Here is a 24,233-nt window from a genome sequence, read left to right on the forward strand (position 1 = left end):
CCTATTACAAGCCGGAGGAGGCTTTTTCAGCTAAAAAAAAAGGGCTGAAAAACTCGGCTTATCTTCGAGTATATATAGTATTTATATCCGTTGATCCATTGCTTGCTTAACTGCCTCCCCCCAAATAGGACTCAGGCTACACTCACAGCTGGTTGAGCATCCTTTGCATCTCTTCATTGATGCTCATGGCTGTGGTCTCATCCTCCTCTTCCTCTTCTGGTTTTTTGGAGGCATCGCTCTCAGACAGGGAGGTGTCTTCATCACTGACCAGCTTTCGCTCTCGCTTCCGGCCCATTGTGCTTGGGACCTTAATGGGAGATAAGTGCAGAGACTACAGAACGAGGTTGGGTTGGAGGCCAGAAGTGGGTGGGGGTGAGAAGAGATGTGAAGGGAAATGGGATGATATGGGATGATATGGAGACAGAGAAAGAGAGAAAGAAAGAGAGGGGGTGAAGAGAAAGACAGAAAGTGGGGGAGGGAGAAGAAAGACGGGCTTATTATGACCAGGTTAAAGATGGTGTGTTGACTAAAATGCCGTTTTAGAAACCTCTATTTTTAAATTAAAAACTAAGCCGCTAAAGATGGAATCTGATGAGGGTTCACAACAAGGGAGCTCAAATCATACATCAGAGATGGAGGCAGGAAGATAGAGCAAGGTGGACATAACAAGGAGTAGAGGGAGAAGAAAACGCCAGGGTTTACAGTTTAGTTCCATTTTACAGAAAAGCCTCTAACTTGCATATTTTCCCAGCTCAATGAAAAATAAAACTAACCAACTGCTTCTGTAGGGAAAGCAGCAAGAGAAAGAAGAGTGAGAGCAAGTGCAAGATTGTGAGCAAGTGAATAAGACAAAGAGAGAGAGAAAAGGGGGCGGGGAGGAGAGGGGAGAGACGGTGTTAGAGAGAGAGACCCACACGCTGCACCTTGTCTCCCTCTCCAGCTGCTTCCCAGCGCGGGCCTTGTGCAGGCTGGTCCTCAAACACAAGCGGCTTCCCACTTCTCCCATGAGAAATGGAGGAGAACACAGGACATTGGGTGACAGCGATGGGGCCTTTTTTCTTGGGAGGGACACAGGTTGGCTTTTCGGTCTATCCCTTCTGCCCAGTGGGAAGCACATCTGGAAGCTCTCACCTGAAACATTTTGATCATGTCCTCACAGTTGCGCTGCTGGGCCACATCGCACAGCTTAGCCGTAATGTCTATACGCCGACAGATGTCCATGTCCACTTTCATGGCTTTCTCTTGAATTTTGGTATCCAGCTCAGTAAGGTTCTGATCCAGCACCAAGGAAAGAAGAGGAGATGGGAATTACCCAAAGGTCTGTTGGAAATAGCAACCTCCCAAGCCTTTCACTATTTATTTGTTAATGTATATATTTGCTAACCTGTATTCTATGTGTATGTTGACTGCATTTCTTTGGTGTGGGAGGGGTTATAGATATGTGATTGTACTGAGCATGTTCAGACTCAGGACTCAATTTTGTATTCTGTCTGCTATCCACCTCAGTGGAAGTGGATGCCTGTCTGCTTTATAACTCAATGGAGGTGGATGCATGTTTGCATCAGACCTCAGTGGACGTGGATGCAAGTTGCTGTTTGGACTTCAGTGAGTATAACTATACCTAAAGACTATGGACTATTGATTAAGAATGATACCCTGTGTAGTGAACACAAAGAGAACTACATCCTATCTATAACTGAACTTTAAATAAGAAATGTAACTGTATCGTAAATTAATACAAGATATTTCTGAGTAAACAAGATATGTTATTTTTCAAAGAAGACTTGTTTTTAATCTCTGAAAGCATATTTTAAACTAAGAGGTATCAAGGGAGTGTATATCTTTTTGGGCAATTATAACTACAACTGCAATTTCAACTTCAAAGAAACAACCATCCTCTGCTCACCAAATACATTTTTGTAGTGGCATGTCTTTGTCCTTGGCAGTTCAAAGACATAGTTCTTCATTTTAACAGATGAGTTACCTGTGTGCCATTACATGAATGCTTGTGAATATTGCTTGTTCAAATAGTTGACTTCTAACAAGGTCATGCTTTTCTTGACAAGTAGTTTTGAAAAGGTGGTCTCCACATGTTCATGGAGATTCACATTTGCCAAACTGATATGACATCATTTTTTCCCTTTTCAATAAGGTTATGATTGCCATTTAGTTCCAAAGGGATATCTGCCCAGAGACTGGGTGCAATTATTTCCAATGGGGTCCTTGTAAAGTTCTGAACAACGAATCATGCCAACCATGAGTAAAATCCCGTGTTAATTGTGAGTTGACACTGTAAAGAGAAGGCATGGGCCATGTATGACCTATAGGTCACATGTGGCCCCCAGGGCTGCTATTCTGGGTTTCAGCACTAGTCAGTATTCTGCCAATAATAATAATAATAATAATAATAATAATAATAATAATAATAACCACCACATATACACATACACATTTTTCACTTTTATTATGTGTATAGGTAGATTGAGTTTGTTTTTGATTTGATGTATGTTATTTTTGGTATTGAATGTTTGCCATTGTGTTTTACATTGCTGGAAGGCACCCTGAGTCCTTTTGGGGAGATAGGTTGGGTTATAAATAAAGCATTATTATGTTATTATTATTACTCACATTACTCATCAACCCCTTGAAAACAACCAGCTCAGCCTTCAGTTGTTCCACCTTCATTGCCAGCTCCTCCTGACAAGCCTCCGACTCCTGAGCTTCCTAAAAGGGAGGCAGACATACAGGTAAGAACATGGGGAGAAAGGGCCAGGACTCGCAGAGACAGAAGATACGGAAAGTACCCTCACCTCATTCAGCTCGGCCACTCGGTCCTGGAGCTGAACCCGCAAGGTGTACTCCTCTTCCCACCTAACAAGATAAATAGAACAAGGAGATGGATGTTATTCTGAAAGCAAAATGACCCCTACTCACTCGCATAGGAAGCTTCATTCGGATCCATCTACTCAAGAGAAACTTGTATGGAAGGCAGGACACGCTCCGGAATGTGTTCCAATGACAGGTGGGAAGTTCTGCCACACAGATATAATTCCTCTTCTCTGAAAGGGATGCCTGTGGTACACATCCTACCAGGCACAGATGGCAGAGAGTTAACCATAAACTATGTTTAGCAACTGCAGCACTCCCAGCCCCAGAATAAACTTCACTGATAGATGCCTCTAGCCTCTCCATCCTGCTGAAGGATATACAATAATAGAGGGGTAGCATGACCTCCCTGGTTCTAGACACTAGACTCCTATTTATGCAGGCCAAAATCTCATTGGCTTTTTTAGCCACCACATCACATTGCTGGCACATGTTCGCCTTCCTGTTCACGAGAACTCCAAAGATCTTTTTCACACGTACTGCTGTCGAGCCAGGCGTCCCACAGTCTGTATCTCTGTATTTCATTTTTTCTGCCTAAGTGGAGTATCTTGCATTTGTCCCTGCTGAACTTCATTTTGTTAGTTTTGGCCCATTTCTCTAATCTGTTAAGATCGTTTTGAATTCTGCTCCTGTCTTCTGGAGTATTGGCTATCCCTCCCAGTTTGGTGTCGTCTGCAAACTTGATGATCATGCCTTCTAATCCTTCGTCTAAGTATATCTACCTTCATCCATTTTGGAGTAGTCAGAGGTAGCATTTTCGTTCTTCCTATACAACTATGCATGGACCTGCTGTTTCTAGTGTGCAGAGTGGCATTTTCTTCTGCCAGACAGCAAGACTCGTCTCTTCAAAGGCCATTAAATCGGTCACAAAAGTCTTTGCCAGAGTCAGTATTCAAAGCAACTCCACTACCCTCCACTGCCAACAAATACAGCACAAAGGAACACCTTGAACCCAGAAAATCAGTCAAAAGAGAACATAAGAACAGCCTCACTGGATCAGCCCCTCAGTTTGCAAAACGTGCATCTCAGATGCAAATCAGCAGCACCCACTTTGCAATGCAAATGTATTTATACTCCCTCCCCACTGAACTGCATGGACAGATAAAGCTCCACTTTGGGAAGCAGTGTAGAAAGAGAAGACTATTGTCTGTAGCAGCAGATGAAATGGCATCAGGCCGCATCGTTTCCCTGCTTCTCTTTCCCTTTTTACATCAGTCATTTTATTTTGTTTTGTCTTACAAAACAAAGGGCACTTAAGAACCCCCCTTCTTTCCAGATGCAACAGCTATGTTGGCATCTTGCCTTGCCTAAAATAAGTGTACTTTTCCTCTTGCAAGCTCCAAACAGTCTGTATGTCAGAAGAGCCTGACCGTTTACCAACTTTTACAGGGCAAGAAGAAATTGGTGATTACTCATTCTTTGGAAAAGAACACACAAAACTGAGCAGAATAAGAGGGGAGGGGAGGAGAATGACTCAAGCAGAGGGCATCAGGAAGGAGGGGCTGACTAAAAGTTGCAATGCTAAAATGTGTCACTTCTGCAAAATAAAGTTGCCTCCCTTTGCTGATAAATAAGGCTGCCTTCCCTTTAAGAAACCGGTTTTGAGACCACATTTCATCAAATCATTTCTGGATTATGACAAACCTAACACAAACCTGGAGCCCCCATTGGCACAGTGGATTAAACTGCTGAGCTGCTGAACTTGCTGACCGAAAGATCAGCGGCTCAAATCTAGGGAGTGGGGTGAGCTCCCACTGTTAGCCCCAGTTTCTGCCAACCTAGCAGTTTGAAAACATGCAAATGTGAGTAGATCAACAGGTACCACTCTGGCGGGAAGTTAATGGTGCTCCATGCAGTCATGCCGGCCACATGACCGTGGCGGTGTCTACGGACAACACTGGCTCTTCGGCTTAGAAATGGAGATGAGCACCAACCCCCAGTTAGACACGACAAGACTTAATGTCAGGGGAAAACCTTTACCTTTACCCTAAGATAAACCTATCACAGGATATTCTTGGGAAGATTTGCCTTCCACTGAGGCTGAGAGACTGTGACTTGGCAGAGGGCACCCATGGCCAAGCAGGGATTTGAGTCAGAGTCATAGTCCAACAACTCAAACTACTATAGCATGCTGATCGCATCATGCATCATAGAATCTTAAGAGTTGGAAAGGACCAAGGGACCAGCTAGGTCAGACCCCTTCCATACTTCAGAATGGGTATGTGCAATGACAACCTTCAGATTATCATTTACATACCCACTCAGAAGTATGGGAATTGGCCCAATTTGTACTAATATTGCATTTAGGTTTTATTGTTAAATCCTTTGAAACATGCATGCGTAATAATCCATCATATTGTACCATTCACTTTGCTTCATTCTTACAGACATGCCACATTATCACAGTATGTCTACGCCCAACACCGCAGGAAAAATTATACTGCTTAGCCAGTATTGTACCACCTGACATGCTCTAGGAAGTAGCAGCCTGTAATAAAAGGTCCAAGGCAGTGACATCTCCGGCCCATCCCTGTTTGGATATTAGCCAGCACACCAACGCCTTAAATCAAGAAATAGTTTTCTAAGATTTACAGAGAGACTCGCAGGAACGCCTCAGCAAACCAGAGTCCAAAAGTGGCAGGCTAAAACCCGGAACCTTTGCTACTGAGTATGCATGCCCAGTGTGGAACACATCTCATCACTTTAAAACAGTGGATGTGGCTCTTAATAAGACATGCCGCATTATCACAGGATGTCTATGCCCTACACCACTGGAGAAATTATACTGTTTAGCCAGTATTGCACCACCTGACATCCGTCAGGAAGCAGCAGCCAATAATGAAAAGATCAAGGCAGTCTCTTTTCGGATATCAGCCAGTATGCCAACGCCTTAAATCAAGAAATAGATCATCACACCTAGTTGCATTAGGATCTGAATAGATCAGGACCCCAGAACTATTACAGTATGAAGATAATGGGACGCCTTCCAAGGTACTTCCAGATGGGTGGCTCTGGACACTAATGAATCATGGCTTCCCTGCTCTATATGCAGAATCCCAGTTGATTTCCCACACTGTGAGGGACTGCTGCATTTTGTCTGCAATGTCACCTTATTCTGTCCCATCCGCACCAGTAGCTCTGACATGGCAGCTAGATGGGGCAGAAAAATGCCCAATCCACTCGAAGAGTCATTTAGAACACACCAGTAAATTCTGAGCAACAATCCCATACCATAATGTAATGCTCACCACCCATTCATTTCAAGCATGACTACTCATTATCAGCTGTGAAATGTCAACAGAAGCTTTTTTCAGTAGGAACTGTATGTATATCTACTCAAAAGTACTTCTGCAACAATGTCCTGTGTATAACTAACTCAACAAACAGAAAACAGAATCTACCTCTACCCCCAATTTGCCTGGTTTTACCCTTTGGTTGTTTTTCTTGGCACCATATTAAGCAACAGAACACACAAGCTTGGGAGATGATTTGGGGCCGGGCTGTGGCGCAGGCTGGTGAGCAGCCTACTGTGATAAATCACTCTGACCATGAGGTTATGAGTTCGAGGCCAGCCCGTGGCGGGGTGAGCACCCGTCAATTAAAAATAAAAAATAGCCCCTGCTCGTTGCTGACCTAGCAACCCGAAAGATAGTTGCATCTATCAAGTAGGAGATAAGGTACCACTTATAAAGAGTGGGGAGGCAAATTTAACTAATTTAGGACGTTGGAATGAGGAAGTGCCGTCACAGTGGATGATGAAGCAGCTGCTCCCCCCTGTGGCCAGAATCGAACATCCCCTCAGAAGAAGGTTAAATTGCCTCTGCGTCTGTCTGTCTCTGTTCTATGTGTATATGGGCATTGAATGTTTGCCCTATATGTGTATAATGTGATCCGCCCTGAGTTCCCTTTGGGGTGAGAAGGGTGGAATATAAATACTGTAAATAAATAAATAAATACATTTCTTTTGCATCAATGAAAAACCCAGTTCAACCCAACCCTTTTCTACCTAATTATTTTCACACAATTAGCCTTTCTGCACTAACACAGTATAGTGTTGTGAGTTGAACCTTCCCCTTCTTTTCTTACTAATTGGTGATTTTTGTGTGTGTGTCAGGAGTGACTTGAGAAACCGCAAGTCGCTTCCGGTGTGAGAGAATTGGTTGTCTGCAAGGACGTTGCCCAGGGGATGCACGGGTGTTTTTTGATGTTTTACCATCCTTGTGGGACGCTACTCTCATGTCCCCACATGGAGCTGGAGATGACAGAGGGAGCTCGTCCATGCGATTGGAACCGGCAACCTTCAGGTCAGCAACGCAACCATCTAATCAGCAGTCCTGCTGACACAAGGCTAAAGAAAAGCCATTGACCTGTGGGGTCCCGCAGGGTCTATCCTATCCCCCATGCTATTTAACATCTACATGAAACCGCTGGGAGAGGTCATCCGGAGTTTTGGAGGGTGTTGCCATCTCTACGCAGATGACACACAAATCCACTACTCGTTTCCATCTAACTCCAAGGAAGCCCCTCGGATGCTGAACCAGTGCCTGGCCGCTGTGGCGGACTGGATGAGGAGGAACAAGCTGAGGATCAATCCTGACAAGACAGAGGCCCTCCTGGTCAGTTGCTCGTTGGATCGGGGTATTGGGTGGCAACCTGTGCTGGACGGGGTTGCACTCCCCCTGAAATCACAGGTCCGCAGTTTGGGGGTCCTCCTGGATTCAGCGTTGACGCTTGAGGCTCAGGTGTCGGCGGTGGCCGGGAGGGCTTTCGCACAACTCAAACTTGTGCGCCAACTGCGACCATACCTCGTGAAGTCTGACTTGACCACGGTGGTCCATGCCCTAGTTACCTCTAGACTGGACTACTGTAATGCACTCTACGTGGGGCTTCCCTTGAAGACGGCTCGGAAATTACAACTGGTCCAACGCTCGGCTGCCAGATTAATAACGGGGGCGAGTTACAGGGAGAGACCTACTCCCCTGTTTAAGGAGCTCCACTGGCTACCGTTCATTTTCCGATCCCAATTCAAGGTGCAGACCATCATATATAAAGCCCTAAACGGTTTGGGACCCACCTACCTTCGTGACCGTATCTCCTACCATAAACCTGCCCGATCTCTTCGATCGTCAGGGGAGGCCCTCCTGTCGCCACTGCCTGTATCCCAGACCCGCCTTGTGGGAACAAGGGAGAGGGCCTTTTCTGCTGTGGCCCCCCGTTTGTGGAACTCACTGCCCTTTGAAATCAGGCAAGCCCCCACTCTTTTAGCCTTTAGGAAAGATTTAAAAACATGGCTCTTCCGGTGTGCTTTCGGAGAGTAACTGTTACACACTTTTTTGTTACTCCCCCCATCATCTATCCTCCAGACTGTTTGCTATCTTATGTCTCTGCTCCCCGTGGTTTTATTCTTATCTTTTTCTCACCCCAAGTTTTAACTGAGTGTTCATGTGGCCCGCCCTGTTATATAGCTTTTTTGATTTTGTGTTGTACTGTACATGATTATTTTTTGTATTGTTGTAACTGTATTATGATATGTTGTTTTTATATTTTGCTATATTGTATTGTCCTGGGCATGGCCCCATGTAAGCCGCCCCGAGTCCCCGTTGGGGAGATGGTGGCGGGGTATAAATAAAGTTTTATTATTATTATTATTATTATTATTATTATTATTATTATTATTATTATTATTTAACCCATTGCACCACTGGGGGCTTCTATGAATTAAGCACCAAAAGGGGACAAGGTTGATCTGACTACTGAGAACTAAAGTGAGGTGAAAATATCCAAGCCCTCCTTTCCATCCTTTCTGCTGCCTTCTCTGCCCCCACCTGGCTGCCAGATTTCCCTTCTCATCTGCAATGCACCATTTCCTAAGAATAGGCTCCCTGCTGCAAGATTCCCTCCTCCTCCTCCCTCTACAAGGCTCAGACAAGGAGACAGCATCTAGCACAATTTCCTTGACTGACCCCACAGCTCCCTCCCTCCCAGTAAGTGGCTTTGAAGATGGAAGAGAAGGGGAAGCAAAGGAAGGATTTCAAAGAGCCTACGCCTCAAAAAACAAAACAGGCAAACAAAAACAAAACAGCAATGAATCTTCTTTCCCTAAAGCAAGGATGAAAGTCAGGCAGCCTTCCTGGTGAAGACAAGCCACTGAAATCCACAAGCATGTGGGCAATTTCAACTGAAATTGAAAATGAACAAAATCTGTCTACTAGTATTTAAAAACTCTAAAATCTGGGCAGTAAATAAAGAACAAGATTTAGGAAACGGGGGAATTTCAGACAAAAAACAATCAGGCCCAGCTAACACCTCCCAACAAAGGATTTCCCCCAGGCAGGAAGCAACCAGGCTTTGAAGCTGCAAGTCCATTCAATGTTAATCAAGGTTGCCAACTGCAACATTCACACTTGCTTCAAGCAGAGTTCTTTCTCTCACCCTGGACATTCCACAGACATAAACCTCACTTGCCTCCTTTCCAACAGACCTCACAACCTCTGAAGATGCCTGCAATGGATGTGGGCAAAACGTCAGGAGAGAATGCTTCTAGAACATGGCCACACAGCCCAGAAAACTCATAGCAACCCACTTCCTGGTGCTATTGGGCAGTAACTCCCAGCATTCCTGAGGACTAGCAACTGCAGTGCCACAACATTTTGCTAAGCTGCATGATTCCTATTACAAGAGAAATTGTGGGAAAGGAGCCCATGGAGGTTTTCAGGAAGTAGCTTAATCTGGCCCAAGATGCCAGGTCTAAATCACTATTTCTCTTAACTGCCTCATCACACTAGAGCATGAATCCACTTTAAATCCCGTTTCTGTCTCCTGCAGAATTCTGGGGTTTGTAGTTTGGTGATGCCCAAGAGCTGTCTGGCTGAGCTGTATAAAGTCCCCTCTCTAAAGTAGATCTAAAGTGAATTTAAAGTGGATCCAGGCTCTAGTGTGATGAGCTCCTAAATCCCCTGCTTTACCTGCCTTTAGGGTAAACTATGAGAGTATCTGATTTCAGAAGAATAGTTTTGGATAAATCAGTACTGAATATATACACACAGTGGTTCCAAGTCCACAATGCAACCTATATCCATCATAATCCCACGTCTTTTCTGCCCAAACATTTTCGATATGCCCTACTTACATGGATGTGATAAAGCAAGGATGGGAATCATGTGGCCATTATTTTGCTGAGGTGCAAGTCTCAACAATCCTCACTCCTCCCTTGTGCTGGGCGTTGTAGTCCAACACTATTTGGAAAGCTTCATGAATTGCTGTCCTAGGCTAAAGAGAAGAGATCTTCTGCTGCATTACATTATGGTCCACTAATGTGTAACGCAGAGCCCCTGGTGGTGCAGTGCGTTAAAGGGCTGAGCTTCTGAACTTGCAGACCGAAAGATCGCAGGTTCGAATCCAGGGAGTGAGCACCCACTGTTAGCCCCAGCTTCTCTCAATATAACAGTTTGAAAACATGCAAATGTGAGTAGATCAATATGTACCGTTCCGGTGGGAAGGTAACGGCACTCCATGCAGTCATGCTGGCCACATGACTTTGGAGGTGTCTACGGACAATGCCAGCTCTTTGGCTTAGAAATGAAGATGAGCACCAACCCCCAGAGTCGGATACAACTGGACTTAATGTCAGGGGAAAACCTTTACCTTTTTCTTAATGTATCACCAGCACATGCCTCAAGGATGTTTACAAGTGAAGCAGTAACAAAGAGAGATCATGTTTTAAAAATACATGACAAATGTGTGTTTTAAGTATATCTTTCACAATTTAAAGTTGTGGAAACCAAACACATGGGCCTTGCAAAATCCTTTCCAGTACCAAGCCATCAGTGCTGCTTGATAAAACTGCACAGTCATCTTGTCCCTGCATTTGCTACTTCAACATAATTTCATTTCTGAAAATCAAAACCCTCTTTAAAACCACATTCTTCATAACACTGATTGATTCCTGCAGTCAGATTCAAGTTTTATCTCAAGGCATCTCCACTGGGGGGTTAACTGAGGAAGGGAAATGTAGGGGGGACGGACCTATTTCAGTTATGAGGATCCCCTTCTATTTCCAGAGTCACTTACTCCTTGGAATGGCGGTGGCCTGGACACTTGTCAATTTATAGACCTAACATTTAGCTGGATTCACATACCACAAACAGATTTTCTTCTGCACCCACAAGGCACATGCATCTAAATTCCCCACATACTTGATTTGGTTCAGTTCAGAACTGGCTCTTTTCCTGTATTTTAATAACAGCCCAAGCAAGGGAAATAATTCCCATCACTTTCTCTCCATACCAACAACTTAACACAGTGGATTGGACTGCTCTGAAGGACACAGGGAAAGTGGAATATGCTGACTCTGAATGTGGTGGAGTCTTCTTCTTTGGAGGTTGTTTAAGCAGAGGTTAGATAGCCTTCTGTCACAAGTGCCTTGACTGTGTAGACCAGGCACGGGCAAGCTTTGGCCCTCCGGGTGTTTTGGACTTCAACTCCCACAATTCCTAACAGCCTACAGGCTGTTCTGCCTTTGTGCACCAAAAGCACTAGCAAAGCATCCCTGACAGATGGCCACCCAGCCTCAATGTTAATAATAATAATAATAATAATAATAATAATAATAATAATAATAATAATAAGGGTTGTAAGGGAAGAAGAGACCCCTTGCGTCATTTAGCCCAACCCCCTTCTGCCCTTGTGCTGTGGGGGCCGGATAAATGGCTTTGAAGGGCCGCATCCGGCCCCCGGGCCTTAGTTTGGGGACCCCTGGGTAAGAATATACCAAACACAAAGGCATTTGTGTAAAAGAGTCTTGCTGGATGGAAAAGATAGCGATGATGCTTGACTGCTTTTCACCTGTCACTTTCTCACTCCAGGCTACAACTTGTATAAAAGCAATGTTTGTAAGAGCAAACAAAGATTTACAAGCCACCAAGGTGGCATCTCGATCCAAGAATCAGCCAGGTGAAGTAGCAGCAACCTCTCTGATCTTTACTGTTCCCTCCCAAAGCTGTTGTTCTCCTATATAGCTATGCATAATAAAGAAAGAATACCTTAAAGAGTGTATTTCAAGAGGAAATAATTCTAAAGACAGATGTAAGGACTGAATCAATGTGGCTACAAACAAAGCACTCTTGGGCCCCTTCTACACTGCCATATAAAATCCAGATTATCTGCTCGGAACTGGATTATATGGAAGTAGACTCATATAATCCAGTTCAAAGCAGATAATGTGGATTATCTGCTTTGTTAATCTGGATTATATGGCAGTGTAGAAGGGGCCTTACAGAGCTGCAGGGAGAAATCAGGGTGGCTCAGGCATGGGACTGGGTTCTACAGCCCCTTCTACACTGCCACATAAAACACAGATTTGAACTGGATTATATGGCAATGTAGGAACCACCGGTGGCACAGTGTGTTAAATTGCTGAGCTGCTGAACTTGCTGACTGAAAGGTTGGTAGTTCGAATGTGAGCGGAGTGAGCTCCTGCTGTTAGCCCCAGCTTCTTCTAACCTAGCAGTTTGAAAACATGCGAATGTGAGTAGATCAATAGGTACCACTCCAGCAGGAAGGTAATGGCAATCCATGCAGTCATGCCAGCCACATGATGAGGTGTCTACGGACAACACCGGCTCTTTGGCTGAGAAATGGAGATGAGCACAAACCCCCAGAGTCAGACACAACTAGACTTAATGTCAAGGAGAAACCTTTACCTTTAGACTTATATAATCTACTTCAAAGCAGATAATGCACAGTATCTGCTTTGATAATCTGGATTACAAGACAGTGTAGAAGGGGTCAATCTCATCAAAGCATTTGTCTCTGATATGGCCAAATGAAGAATGGCCATCCACTGGATTCTCACTAACACGGGAGGATGATAAGGAAGCTAGGTGACAAGGAAAAATATTTTTGAAAGGCAAATTGCAATCATAAATATCAGAGGCAGGACAGTTACTAGTATATAAGCATCAGTACAGTCAATGAAAGAGAAACTCGCAACAGTGAATCTACAAACATTTGCACATATGTGCAAACCTTGCTAACAAAGAGCAGCGATAACACAAAGTACACACTGACAAGATGGAGAGCTGGGTCTTTTAGCTCCGTATTTGCAATTTGCAGGTTTATTTTGTAGTTGAAAGTATTACAGTAGAGTCTCACTTATCCAACACTCGCTTATCCAACGTTCTGGATTATCCAATGCATTTTTGTAGTCAATGTTTTCAATATATCGTGATATTTTGGTGCTAAATTCATAAATACAGTAATTACAGCATAACATTGCATATTGAACTACTTTTTCTGCCAAATTTGTTGTCAAACATGATGTTTTGGTCCTTCATTTGTAAAATCATAACCTAATTTGATGTTTAATAGGCTTTTCCTTAATGCCTCCTTATTATCCAACATATTTGCTTATCCAACATTCTGCCGGCTCATTTATGTTGGATAAGTGAGACTCTACTGTACTAAGGGATAACCAGCCAGGCTGGATTTACACTGCACTATTTCCTAGGATCTGATCTCAGATTATCTGATTTGAACTGGATTATATGAGTCTCCACTGCCATATACTCTGTGATAAACAGATTATCTGGGATCAGATCCTGGGATATAGTGCAGTGTAGAAGGGGCCCCAGACACTTCCAGACACTAAATCAACATTCAAGGAGTGAAAGCAACTGTCAGATTTACTCTAAATCTGTTCATTCCACTTTAAAATCCATCACTGCAACCGAAACAATGAATGCCATCTCCTAAAAGCACTTTGTTTTGCCTGTGTTGAATATGCTGCACATCGATTTTATGACTTTACAACATCTTAGTATGGAAAGGAAGATAAAATTATCCACAATGTTCATGATCCTTTTTGCCAACAACCTCTTCCATCCAACTTATATCCAAAGAGATACAATAAGGGAGGTACACAACTGGATTTTTGAAAAAGAAATTAGAAGTGGCCCAATTTGGGTCAGGGCAATAGAGCTGGGGAGGGCCCACATCAATGGACCTGAATAAAAACATCATCCCAGTCCATTGAGTTTTAAAACTCTGATCTGTGTTTTTCCTGGTGAGGGTCAAAGTATAATGAGACCCAGGGTCTGATTTCAAACCCAATTCCCACCTTCACCCCCAATCTGATCATTCCACCCACAGTTCCCAAGTAAAGTCATTTTCTCAAGATGTTATTGTTCCTGCTTCAACTGAATCATCATTTTGGCATTCTCCTTCTGCATCATTTTCAGCTCCAGTTCTGGGCAAGGAGAGTGAGGAATGCAGCACAACAAAAACCCTGCAATCTTCCTTCCCGTTTCTGAGATTGCACTAGAAAACTTTGTACAACTTACTCTCGGAAAGGAGAGTCTCATGATTGCACAACAAACCTCAAATTCTGTTCTGCGTTTAGCTACAAAATGTATAGAACGTTTTGCTTCTTGCCCTGCCCTAACTATGCTGACGGTGGCTTAGCAACAATGGTGGCTTTGCATGTTTATAAGGAAGTGGTGGCAACAGAAACATGAGCAGCTTTGGTGCAAAGGCAAATCTCTTCCAGGACGTACACACAAAAGGAATCCCCAAACCTTTCCTTGAGAAATACGTACATATTACATAAAATGTAAGAAAAAATGCCTCTTTTTTACATATGTGTTAGATCAGCCTATGTTCAATCATATTCACTGCCAAAAATATAAAGGAAAGTTTGTTTACTTGTGAAATGTAAAACCTCAATTCTTTTCATGTTCAAAGTAGGTGCTCCAAGAATGACAGAACTGAAACGTTAGGATCCCAAAGGCCACCTAGTCCAAACTCTTGACAGTACAGGAATCTGCCTCCAAAGCATTATCGACAAACATGACTCCAAATTTAGGCCCCTTCCACACAGCTTAATAAAATCGCACATTATCCACTTTGAATTGAGATATATGGCAGTGTGGACTCAGGGCCCTTCCACCCATCCCTATATCCCAGAATATCAAGGCAGAAAATCCCACATTATCTGAGTGTGGACTCAGATAACCCAGTTTAAAGCAGATATTGTGGGATTTTTTGATATTCTAGATATAGGGCTGTGTGGAAGCCACCCCGCCCAGATAACCCAATTCAAAGCAAATATTGTGGGTTATTCTGCTTTGATATTCTGGGTTATATGGCTGTGTGGAAGGGCCCTTCGTTTACAAATCTCAAGTGAAGAACTCATCTGCTTCTGAAAGAGTCTGTTCCATAGCTGATTAGGTATGACTGTCAGAAAAGTCTTTCTGATGTTTAATTGGAATCCTATTTATTGCCAATTCTGTTTCTTAGAAGCTTCTTGTCCATCTGTCCATCCATCCTCACCCACCACCCACCTCCAATAATTTCAGACTTCACTAGCATTGTGTGATCATCTTTTGGATCTTTGTATTTTGTTACAAAGCCTTTCTCGATGTCAGAGCATGCATCATACTTGTCCGAGAATCATACTCTTAGGCGAACAAGCCACATAATACTTGTCACCAATCATGAACCTGAAAAATAATAATGAGAAGACTGAGGGCCCTTCCACACAGCCCTATATCCCAGAATATCACGGCAGAAAATCCCACAATATCAGCTTTGAATGGGGTTATCTGAGTCCACACTCAGATAATGTGAGATTTTCTGCCTTGATATTCTGGGATATAGGGCTGTGTGGAAAGGCCCATGGGCTGCCTGGTGAAATTCAAGGGAGTGCGCACATTTCTGAAGCCCCACTCTCAATATATTTAAAAGTGCCCTGGAGTTTGCAAACACAGCAGATTTTCCTACCTCCCATCCTTCATATCTGCATTAATATTCAGTTTAATATTTATACTTCTGGAACATGGCCACACAGCCCGAAAGACATACAACAACCCTGTGATCCCGGCCATGAAAGCCTTCGACAACACATTAATATTTGTTTGTTTTTTAACTGAAAAGGGCTTGGAGGGAAAGGTTGTGGAAATATATGCTAATGGAAAAGATAACCAATAATAGGAGAAACAAAAGTAATGAGGACTTTTCTTTTTGGAAAAAAATGGAAGTTGGCCATGGCATATCTGAATGGAGAGTCAGTGACATAGAGGAGCTCCATTAGGAATTTAGGATTACTATGAACAAGGATATGGGGCCCCCGGTGCAGTTCGAATACATGCAAATGTGAGTAGATCAATAGGTACCGCTCCGGCGGGAAGGTAACGACGCTCCATGCAGTCATGCTGGCCACATGTCCTTGGAGGTGTTTACGGACAACGCCGGTTCTTCGGCTTAGAAATGGAGATGAGCACCAACCCCGAATCAGATACGACTAGACTTCATGTCAGGGGAAAACCTTTAACTTTTACTTATGAACAAGGATACATAAATTGGCTAAAAGGCTTCATAGGGCTTCAGTATCGGAAGGGTGCACGGGTGTTGGTTATAGGGGTTCCAGGTGCGTGTATGGTCTGCAATACGTCGTGCGTTGTTGTTTGAATGTTATGGTGAACTCTTATATTAATAAAAAGTTAATGAGAAAAAATATTTATTTGTTTCTAGATTTACAAACGACTCCTAATTAAGATGGGGGTGAGACAACAGGAAGTGAGAAATCTACCCCTTGGAAGGGAAATTCACTCCTGGATGAATTATTATGGAAAAAAGGGTTTTCCACTGAAACTTCATCACCAATCATTGTTTTCACAACAAGCCAAATTTTTCAAAATCCAATTAACACAGGGATAGAAAGGGAGGTCAAGTCTTCTGAACAGGAGTCCAGACAGCAAAACAAATACCACAAGGGTGCTAACCCTTCCCTATGCTATCCAAAGATAGATAGATATAGATATTTGGCTGGAAATACCCTTTAAAATGTGCCTGTTCTGACTTACATAGAAATTGAACTTAAGAACTTGTTCATAACTTGTGGACTGCCTGTATGTGTGTATATATATACACACACGTAGCATAGCCACTTGATAAGAAGCCCCTTGGTGAGTGATGACCTCAGTTAGCTTTTAATGAGCTCTCCAGCATTATGAATATATCTTAGCACTGAATATATCTTTACATGCATCCTGCAAGACATTTCATCATCTCTTTATAGCAAGAGATGCTTCATATGGTGGGATTACCTATCCATATTGGCTTTAAGAGAGCCTAATAAAAAATAGCAGCTTGGGAATGGTACTTTTTTAAAGGATACCAATAATAGGCAAGAAAGGATTAATTCTCTGTTCCCCTCCACTGACTGCAGTCTTATCAGCCTTCCTTACTGCATTTCTGGAAAAACCATCTGCAATAAATGCAAAAGTCTAATTTGGCCCAAAGACAGTTAACTGCCTTTACCTGGGGCAATTTCTGTTATCTGATCACTGAAAGGGTGGCCAAGTGAGGAAAAAGAAAGAAATACACTTTTTAAACGTTGCCCTCCTTTGCCGTTTCTCACTGCAATATTAGTACTAGCTTAGTCGGTCCCTCCAATATAATCTAACATGATGTCACAAGAATGTGATCGTATATTATTGTTGTTCTAAAGTGTTGATTTTATATTTTATAATTATCAATGTATTTGGATTGTTCTTTACATGATTTTAATATGCTTTAAGCCGCTTTGAGTTCTGTGAGGGAGAAAAGTGGGATAAAAATAAAGATCTATTATTATTATTATTATTATTATTATTATTATTATTATTATTATGAGATATTAAATGAGAAAGAGGGTAAGTTCAGAATCTTACAGAAGGTGCTTCCAGAGCAAGAATGGGCAAACTTCGGCCCTCTGGGTGTTTTGGACTTCAACTCCCACAATTCCTAACAGCCTACCGGCTGTTAGGAATTGTGGGAGTTGAAGTCCAAAACACCCAGAGGGCCGAAGTTTGCCTATGCCTGTTCTAGAGGTTGGGAGTAGCTCTTGAGAAGGCTCTTTCTTGTGTCCTCACCAAGGAGTCTGTGAAAGTGATGGGATAAAAAGAAACCTTGCTAGTCTAACAGAGTTTCAAGGTCAGTTTTTAAGCTCTTCAGATGTTTAACAATGAATTAAAAAAGGAAAAATCAGCCACACTATAAAAGATTGAAATCCTGATGCTGAAAAAAATGGCAACTTTAAGATAGGAAGGAAATGAGACTCGCAAGTCCCCTCCATAGCTGGGATGCTGCAACAGCGAAGGCCTTTGTCTCTGGTTATTTCTGAAGATGTGCTGACTGAAGCTTGATCAACACTGCCATATAATGCAGTTTAAACGTCATCATATGCGTTTACATTAGCCATATAATGCAATTCAAGCTGCAGTATATGGCAGTGTAGAGCCAGCCAAAGGCCCTGAGGTCATCCTAGTAGCTGGGTAGATTTGGAAGTGAGCATCTCTCGCCAAAGTGCAGCTTATATACTGCAGAGCTCTCTTTTCTCACCAAAAGGAGTTGCTGAGGTTGTGATTTCTAGAGAAACAGTACACGAAAGATTCTTCCCACTGCACTGGTTCACGCCCTTTTCTTGTCACATCCTACAACCTGTCTAAATGTAGGCTGTCCATTCGAAATATACTCCACTTAGGCAGAAAAAATAAAATGCAAAGATACAGAATAGCACACGCCTGACTCGACAGCAGTTATGTGTGAAAAACATCTTGGAGTCCTCGTGGACAGGAAGGTAAACATGAGCCAACAATGTCATGCGGTGGCTAAAGAAGACAGTGGGATTTTGGCCTGCACAAATAGGAATCTAGTGTCTAGATCCAGGGAAGTCATAAGTAAAGTAAAGGTAAAGGTTTCCCCTGATGTTAAGTCCTCTGGGGGTTGGTGCTCATCTCCATTTCTAAGCCGAAGAGCCGGCATTGTCTGTAGACACCTCCAAGGTCATGTGGCCGGCATGACTACATGGAGCGACGTTACCTTCCCACCGGAGCAGTACCTATTGATGTACTCACATTTTGCATGTTTTCGAACTGCTAGGTTGGCAGAAGCTGGAGTGAACTGCGGGCGCTCACTCCGCTCCCGGGATTTGAACCTGCGACCTTTTGGTCTGCAAGTTCAGCAGCTCAGTACACAGACCATACATACTTGGTCAGACCATACTTGGAATTACACTGTGTCCAATTCTGAGCACCGCAATTGAAGGGAGATATTGACAAGCTGGAAAGTGTCCTGAGGAGGGCGACTAAAATGATCAAGGGTCTGAAGAACAAGCCCTATGAAGAGTGGCTTAAAGAGCTGGGCATGTTTAGCCTGCAGAAGAGAAGGCTGAGAGGAGACATGATGAGAGCCATGTATAAATATGTGAGGGGAAATCATAGGGAGGAATGAGCAAGCTTGTTTTCTGCTGCCCTGGAGAATAGGATGCGGAACAATGGCTTCAAACTACAGGAAAGGAAATTCCAACTAAACATTAGGAAGAACTTCCTCACTGTGAGAGTCGTTCAGCAGTGGAACTCTCTGCCCTGGAGTGTGGTGGAGGCTTTTAAGCAGAGGCTGGATGACCATCTGTTGGGGGTGCTTTGAATGCGATTTTCCTGCTTCTTGACAGGGGGTTGGACTGGATGGCCCATGGGGTCTTTTCCAATGCTATGATTCTATAATTTCTCTAGCCAGGAAATGTAGGCTTTTGCTTATGCAGACGAAAACCATTTTTGTCTGAAGGCAGCAATGTGCGGCAACAGCATTTCCAAAATAATATGTTGCCGCCGCAAACTCTGTGCCTATGCAGATCTTTAAAGGGCTTGGGTTTCTGGACCTCCTCCCCTTTGAGTCAGCCGAGTCAGCCTCAGAGATGTGACATGGGACTTGCCCAATACGGCAAAGAAGAAGGGAGGCAAACGGGTGGCAACATGAATGCCATGCTAGGCATCTCAAAATACATCTCTATATATATGAAGTGTCGAAGTATGTCTCTTCTGGATGTCCTAACCACAAAGGCTGTTGCCAGGGGAAGTGGCCCTCTCTGTGATGTTAATGGGATGGAAAGGTGACGTATGCATGAGGAGAAGGGAGGGAGGAAGGAAAGACACTGTGATGTAAGCTAAAGGGGAAAAGGGGAGGGTGGAAGGAAGGAAAGAAAGGAATGGAGAAGGGAGGGATGGAGAGGAGAAGAAAGAAAAAGGAGGGGGGAAAGGAAGATAAAGCAAAGGGGGGAAGGCATGAGGGGAGGAACAGAGAAAGAGGGGATGAAAGCAGGGGGCAGTTCCAAGGACTCCTGGGCAACGTCAGGTATATATTCTACTGGAACGCTAAATTATGGGAAATTGGGAAAATAATCAAAAGCAGACGGAGCCCGCAGTGGTGCAGTGGGTTAAACCACTGACCTGCTGAACTTGCTGACTCAAAGGTCGGTGGTTCAAATTTAGGAAGCGGGGTGAGCACCCACTGTTAGCCCCAGCTTGTGCCAACCTAGCAGTTCAAAAATGCACAAACACCACAGGAGTATTAGCCTTTCCCTGGTGGCACAGTGTGTTAAAGCACTGAGCTGCTGAACTTGCGGACCAAAAGGTCCCAGGTTGAAATCCCGGGAGCGGAATGAGCTCCCGCTGTTAGCCCCAGCTCCTGCCAACCTAGCAGTTTGAAAACATGCAAATGTGAATAGATCAAGAGATACCGCTACGACGGGAAGGTAACGGCGCACTGTGCAGTCACATGACCTTGGAGATGTCTACGGACAACGCCGGCTCTTCGGCTTAGAAACGGAGATGAGCACCAGCTGGACTTAATGTCAGGGGAAAACCTTTTACCTTTACTTAATCAAAAGCCACAGGGAGCATGGGCTCTTGTACAGTCACAGCCTTCTTTGGGCCCTTCCACATAGATTATCAAAGCAAAAAATCCCACAATATCTGCTTTTTGCCATACATCCCATTTCAAAGGAGAATATATGCAGAAGAGAAGGCTGAGAGGAGACATGATGGGGGCCATGTATAAATATGTGATGGGAAGTCACAGGGAGGAGGAATTGTGGGAGTTGCAGTCCAAGACACTTGGAGGCCCCAAGTTTGCCTCCAAACTGAACTAGATTTTCTGCTTTGAGCTGGGTGATAGGCCAGTCTAGACTCATACCATCCAGTTCAAAGCAGAAACTCTGGATCGAGGATGAGAGGGCAGTGGAGATCCAGCCTCAAACATCAGGGCAAAGAGAGCGAGCGAGAGAGAATAGCTGGGTAGGAGCCCCCTTTGGCAGCCCTCGGGCTTCTTAAATGTTGGCTCAATGTTAGGGTGCCGAGGGGAAAAAATGGTTCCTGACAGCCACCCCTTTACAGAAATCTGTTAGCAACAACATACAGTGTTTACAGTGGCCTCTGAAGGAAATGCTTCAATAAAAAAAGGAAAAACCAGCCTGTTTAGCATGCCTTGTAAGCACTGATTTGTTATCATTCACTGTTTGATTTGTACATCTGTTTTATATAGCCATACATGTGTGTGGTCTCTGGTGGTGCAGTGGGTTAAACCGTTGAGCTGCTGAATTTGCTAACGGAAAGGTCGATGGTTTGAATCCAGGGAGCGGAGTGAGCGCCCGCTATTAGCTCCAGCTTCTGCCAACCTAACAGTTCGAAAATATGCCAATGTGAGTAGATCGATAGGTACTGCTCCGGCGGGTAGGTAACGTCGCTCCATGCAGTCATGACGGCCACATGATCTTGGAGGTGTCTATGGACAACACTGGTTCTTCGGCTTATAAATGGAGTTGGGCACCAACCCGCAGAGTCGGACACAACTAGACTTAATGTCAGGGGAAAACCTTGACCTGCTATACAAATCAAACAGTGAGTGATAACAGTGAGTGTTCACAAGGCATGCTAAACAGTTGCAACCCAAAACATTTGGAGGGCCAAAAATTTTCCCCATCACTGATTCTAGATCCATGTGTTGTCGAAGGTGTTCATGGCCGGAATCACTGAGTTGCTGTGCATTTTCCGGGCTGTATGGCCATGTTCCAGAAGCATTCTCTCCTGACAGTTTGCCCACATCTATGGCAGGCATCCTCATAGGTTGTGAGGTATATTGGAGATCTAAGAAGGGAGGTTTATATATCTGTGGAAAGTCCAGGGTGGGAGAAAGGACTATTGTTTGGAGGTGTTATCTGCCCTGAATCAATCTGACATGAATCAATCAAAGGGCAACTACCACTTGTGAACAAAGGATTCCCCCTGGCAGGAATGAAGCTTGCAAGGCCATTTATGCTAATCAAGGTGATTAATTACAACATTCACATTGGTCTTGCAACAGACAAGAGTTCTTTCTACCACCCTGGAGCTTCCACAGATATATAAACCGCCCTGGCTTAGTCGAAGGCTTTCATGGCCGGAATCACAAGGGTGTTGTGTATTTTCCAGGCTGTATATCCAAAAGTGCAATACTCCTGGAACATGGCCATACATCCCGGAAAACACACCACAACCCTCCCTTGCAACCTCTGAGGATGCCTGCCCTAGATGTGGGCGAAACGTCAGGAGGGGATGCTTCTGGAACATGGCCATACAGCCCGGAAAACACACAACAACCCTCCCTTGCAACCTCTGAGGATGCCTGCCCTAGATGTGGGCGAATCGTCAGGAGGGGATGCTTCTGGAACATGGCCATACAGCCTGGGAAATGCCCAACAACCCAGTAATTCTAGAATGCCTTGCTGGTGCCCCGGATGCAACCCCTCCTCCTCCTCCTCACCGGCGCTTGTACTCGTCGCGCTCCCGCTTGACTTTGGCCAGGACGTTGTAGAGGGCGCGGATCTCGGGCGTGATGGTGTCGATCTGGACGCCGACGCCGTCCGGGTGGAGCCAGGAGACGCCGGGCCCTTGCACCAGCGTGGTCTCCGGCCCGGGCCCCAGGCGGCGCGGCTGCGAGAAGGACCAGATGGTGCCCGGCAAGAAGCGCGTCGAGGCGGACGACGACGAGGAAGACGGAGAGGCGATGCTGCTGCTGGGCGCCAGCGGGGCCCCCGGGTGGTACCCGGGGGAGGCTAAGCTCCGCACGGGGTTGGGGTTCAGGTTAGGCGAGCCTAGCACCCGTGGTGTGATGCTTCCCGCCAAGGGTAGCCCCAGCGGGCGGATGGGCCCCACGAAGCCCGTCTGGACGCCTTGATCGCGGCGGGAGATGCTGTTGCGCCGCGCTCCATTGCCTCCTCCTCCTCCTCCTTTCTCGAGGGCCTGTTGGAGCTGCTTCTCCAGCTGCCGATTGCGGCGCTCCAGCTCGTGCACTTTGGCCAGGAAGCAGCGGAAGCGCAGGTTGAGGGTCTTGAGCACGTTGATGTTGGAGCCCAGGTCGTTGCGGAGCGCCATGGCGGAGGAGGACGGAGGCTCCCCGAAGCCCGGGCCCAGCTCCGGCCCCTCCTCGGCCTCCTCGTCCTCGAGCCTTCCGCCCGGAAAGAGCCCGAAGGGAGAGTCCTGCTCCGCCTGCGGAAGGAAGAAGAGGTTGGGCCCGAATAACGGGTTCATGGCTGCGGCGCCCGGCGGGGGGACTGCGGCGCCGGGCTGGGAAGCAGGAGGGGGCGTGGCCAGGCGGCGGGGGCGGCCAATCGGGAGGCTGAGGGGCGGGGCCTCCGGAGAAAGGGGGACCGCAGGCGATGCGGCTGCGGAGCGCGCATGCGCACTAGGCGGGGGTGTGGGTGGGCAACTGAGGTCCTTTCTACACTGTCCACTCCTGCTCAGACAACGCTGTCCCGTTACTTTCATCCCATCCCTGGTGGTGCAATGGGTTAAACCCTTGTGCCGGCAGGACTGCTGACTTGAAGGTTTGGTTGCTGATCTGAAGGTTGTCGGTTCGAATCCAGCCCTGGGAAAATGCGGATGAGCTCCCTCTATCAGCTCCAGCTCCTTGCGGGGACATGAGAGTAGCCTCCCACAAGGATGGTAAAAACATCAAAACATTTGGGCATCCCCAGATGGCCAATTTTCTCACACCAGAAGCGACTTGCAGTTTCTCAAGTCGCTCCTGACACGGAAAAAAAAACCCCTTCTTTCTCTTCCATGATAATATGATAATAATAACTTTATTATCATCTCCCAGAAGGGACTCTGGGTGGCTTACATGGTGACCAAGCCCAGCATAAACAAAGAATTGCAAGTTACAAAATTAAAAAATACATATCAATTCATCACTATAATTAAAACATAAAATTATAGAACTCCAATATGCCGATGATAACGGCATATTCAGAAGAAGATCTACAAGTCTACAGAAGAAGATCTACAAGTCACTCTAAATGCTTTAACAGAAGCATATGAGCAGCTCAGCCTCTCATTGAACATCGAGATAACCAAAGTGCTCTTCCAACAGGCACCAGCCGATCCCTCTTCAATGCCAGGAATACAGCTTAATGGTGTAGCACTAAAAAATGTTGACCATTTCGGCTACCTTGGCAGCCACCTCTCCACAAAAGTCAGCATTGACACTGAAATACA

General features: G+C 45.0%; 1 protein-coding gene across 5 annotated transcripts in view; it reads right to left on the reverse strand.

The window, feature by feature from the left end:
- iffo1 (intermediate filament family orphan 1) overlaps positions 1 to 23,311 on the reverse strand; it is a 39,756-nt gene extending 16,445 nt beyond the window's left edge. For 2 of the 5 annotated variants that reach the window (XM_062971766.1, XM_062971767.1), the window contains exons 1-5: positions 22,501 to 23,311; positions 2,811 to 2,871; positions 2,629 to 2,724; positions 1,132 to 1,272; positions 147 to 331 (exon numbers count right to left, since the gene is read on the reverse strand). In XM_062971766.1, the coding sequence (XP_062827836.1) occupies positions 147 to 331; positions 1,132 to 1,272; positions 2,629 to 2,724; positions 2,811 to 2,871; positions 22,501 to 23,267 (1,250 nt within the window). In that variant the 5' untranslated portion in view covers positions 23,268 to 23,311. The remainder of the gene's footprint in view (positions 1 to 146; positions 332 to 1,131; positions 1,273 to 2,628; positions 2,725 to 2,810; positions 2,872 to 22,500) is intronic. The other 3 variants (XM_008119282.3, XM_008119281.3, XM_008119280.3) reach the window with 3 other exon arrangements.
- Between the last annotated feature and the right edge of the window lie 922 nt (positions 23,312 to 24,233).

Source organism: Anolis carolinensis, chromosome 2 (genome assembly GCF_035594765.1).
Source record: "Anolis carolinensis isolate JA03-04 chromosome 2, rAnoCar3.1.pri, whole genome shotgun sequence".
Lineage (NCBI taxonomy): Eukaryota > Metazoa > Chordata > Lepidosauria > Squamata > Dactyloidae > Anolis > Anolis carolinensis.